The sequence below is a fragment of the Etheostoma cragini genome, chromosome 24 (assembly GCF_013103735.1).
Source record: "Etheostoma cragini isolate CJK2018 chromosome 24, CSU_Ecrag_1.0, whole genome shotgun sequence".
Taxonomy (NCBI): domain Eukaryota; kingdom Metazoa; phylum Chordata; class Actinopteri; order Perciformes; family Percidae; genus Etheostoma; species Etheostoma cragini.
Window position 1 is genome coordinate 13099311 of NC_048430.1, and position 2744 is coordinate 13102054.

The 2744-nt window shown below is 43.5% G+C and overlaps 1 protein-coding gene across 1 annotated transcript in view; it reads left to right on the top strand.

Annotated features, from left to right (window-relative positions):
* Window positions 1-893: 893 nt before the first annotated feature.
* pudp (pseudouridine 5'-phosphatase) overlaps window positions 894-2744 on the top strand; it is an 8710-nt gene continuing 6859 nt past the window's right edge. The window contains exons 1-3 of the mRNA XM_034864964.1: window positions 894-1054; window positions 1988-2206; window positions 2285-2514. Coding sequence (XP_034720855.1) covers window positions 979-1054; window positions 1988-2206; window positions 2285-2514 — 525 coding nt within the window. The 5' untranslated portion in view covers window positions 894-978. The remainder of the gene's footprint in view (window positions 1055-1987; window positions 2207-2284; window positions 2515-2744) is intronic.

The following is a 2744-nucleotide window of genomic DNA, read 5'->3' on the forward strand; positions in this document are numbered from 1 at the left end:
AGCGGCCCATTGTCAGTTCATTTGCTGTGGCCCACTCTGGAGAATGGAGACACGACTCACTGAATGTTAACGCCATCCAAACACTTCTAATTCCACACGTAGGAGAGCAGCATCAACGCAACGTGGATCTCTTATTATGATGAAAGCTGTTGGATATTCAATTAAACTTCCCACTTACAACCCGTTCTCACGCCAAACGCGTCAATGACTGACGCCTGGTCGGAGCTCGGGGTCATCTTTAAATGTGCATGTGGAAACCACTTGGATGGGGTTTGGAAAAGATGGTGGTGCTGGTGGTGGGGGGGGGGGGGTTCAAAGCAACTTGAACTTCCTGCAACGCATCATTCTGCGGCGTTCTGAAAACTGCCGGTTCCCGCCAATGAGACGAGACGGTTCATCATCCCCATAGCAACAACTCCCCTTTGTACTTCTGGCCTGATTTCAGCCATCCGGGCTTTTTGTAGCTGTTTGTTGGATATCAGTCGTTGAGTGTAAATATGAACGTGGATGGAGAGATGCTCTCTGCGGTTACATTTCTAGTGATGAACGATCGGATTCAGGCTTTGTCCTTACGCCGCATAATCCAAACATTTAATATTGTGCTTTTTTGTAGCTTTTGCTGGTTTATGGGGGTACTTGGATGAGTACATTCTTGACCAAACTTTTTGAGAACAATTGGAACAGCAGGAAAATACATAAATGTCATAATGGAGATTATAATATAGCAAACAATGCTAGCTTGTGTAACACACGGGACGTTTCTGTAAAGAAAGGAGGAAAAGATTGGGTTTTCACCTTGGAAAAAAAAGGTTGACTTCATTTCCCAGCGGCCTTTGCGGTGGGACGACTAGAACGCATCCCTGAGTCAGTTGACGCTCAGTGTGTGTACACGTCTCCGGGTTACTTTTTTGTTGGCCCCTCTAGCTTCTTCCAAACCGTCTTCCTCGGACTCAACGCGGAAGCTTCGAGTAGTGAGTCATGTCTGCGAGTCATTCTGGTCGCACCTACAAACCTGTGAGCCATGTCATTTTCGACATGGACGGATTATTATTAGGTATTCATTGACACGTGCTATGTGTCTTACACGCCCTAGTTTTGTTTATTACCATAGAAGTTAGAGGCTACGCTAACTGACTTCGAGTCCGCGTGGGGAAAAGTTGCACGCCGTACTGCACTGACAAAACTACAAGTTTATGATTTATTTGCACACGGCCTAAATAACGTAGTAGATATCGCATCGAAACATTACTGTATATAGTCGTCCTATCCTACGGGGGAATTCGGCATACATATTAAATATAAATATATGCTACAAACCTTAGAAATTCAACGTTTACTACTGCGTGGAGAAAAGTTGCACGCGGAACTGCTCCGACATAAGTAGAAGTTTATGATTTACTTTCACACGGTCTAAATAACAGTTCCTATCACATTGCATCATTACTGATTGTTTTCTTCATATCCTACGGATGAATTCGGCATACATATTATAAAATTATCTGTGCTACAAAGTTTAGAAAGTCAACGTTAATTACTGCTAAACTTGGTTAACGTGTATGCTTCTGCATGAGGGAGCAACCATCATTCACAGCCTGATTCATCCACTTCATCCATAAGGACAGGGAGAATAAATCATTTATAATGGTTGTTATGTAACAGTATATATATATATATATATATATATATATATATATATATATATATATATATATATATATATATATATATATATATATATATATATATATATATATATATATATATATATATATATACATATTATAAATACTAGTACGATATGTGTTACATGCTGTAGTTTTTTTTGTATCATATTTGGAATTTCTTTCATGAAGACATGGTCTTTTATTATATTTGTCACTTTCTTTAAGGTTTTTATGCCTTTTTGGACATTTTTGTGACTTTATTCTTCATTTTTCTGTTTCTGTTGCCATTTCATGTGTTTCTACTTGTGTTGTCTGACTTCCAGACACAGAGCGGCTGTACACCGTGTCCTTCCAGGAAGTGTGCGACCGCTTTGGGAAGCAGTACACATGGGCGGTGAAGTCTTCAGTGATGGGTAAGAAGGCTCTGGATGCGGCCCAGATGATCCGGGACGCTCTGGAGCTTCCTCTGACCGCCGAGGAGCTCCTCGCTGAAACCAGACGGATACAAGAGCGGATCTTTCCCTCCGCCGCACTCCTGCCAGGTAGGAAAACCGGCCTTTCACAAGAACACGTCTTCAGTGGCATGTTTTAGAATTTAAATCAACATAAAATGTGTGTAGGCGTGGAGAAGCTGGTGCAGCATCTCCGTAACCATGGCGTCCCCGTGGCGGTGGCCACCAGCTCGGCCGGCGAGACGTTCCAGCTGAAGACGAGCCGACACAAAGACTTCTTTGGGCTGTTTGACCACGTCGTCCTGGGAGACGACCCCGAGGTGAAGAACAGCAAACCTCGACCGGACTCGTTCCTCGTCTGCGCCGCCAGGTTCACCCCCCCGGCTGCTCCAGAGAAGGTAACCTAAGGGGTTAAAGGTAGGACACTAAGGGGTTAAAGGTAGGACACTAAGGGGTTAAAGATAGGACACTAAGGGGTTAAAGATAGGACACTAAGGGGTTAAAGATAGGACAGGTTCACCCCCCCGGCTGTTCCAGAGAAGGTAACCTCAGGGGTTAAAGATAGGACACTAAGGGGTTAAAGATAGGACACTAAGGGGTTAAAGATAGGACACTAAGGGGTTAAAGA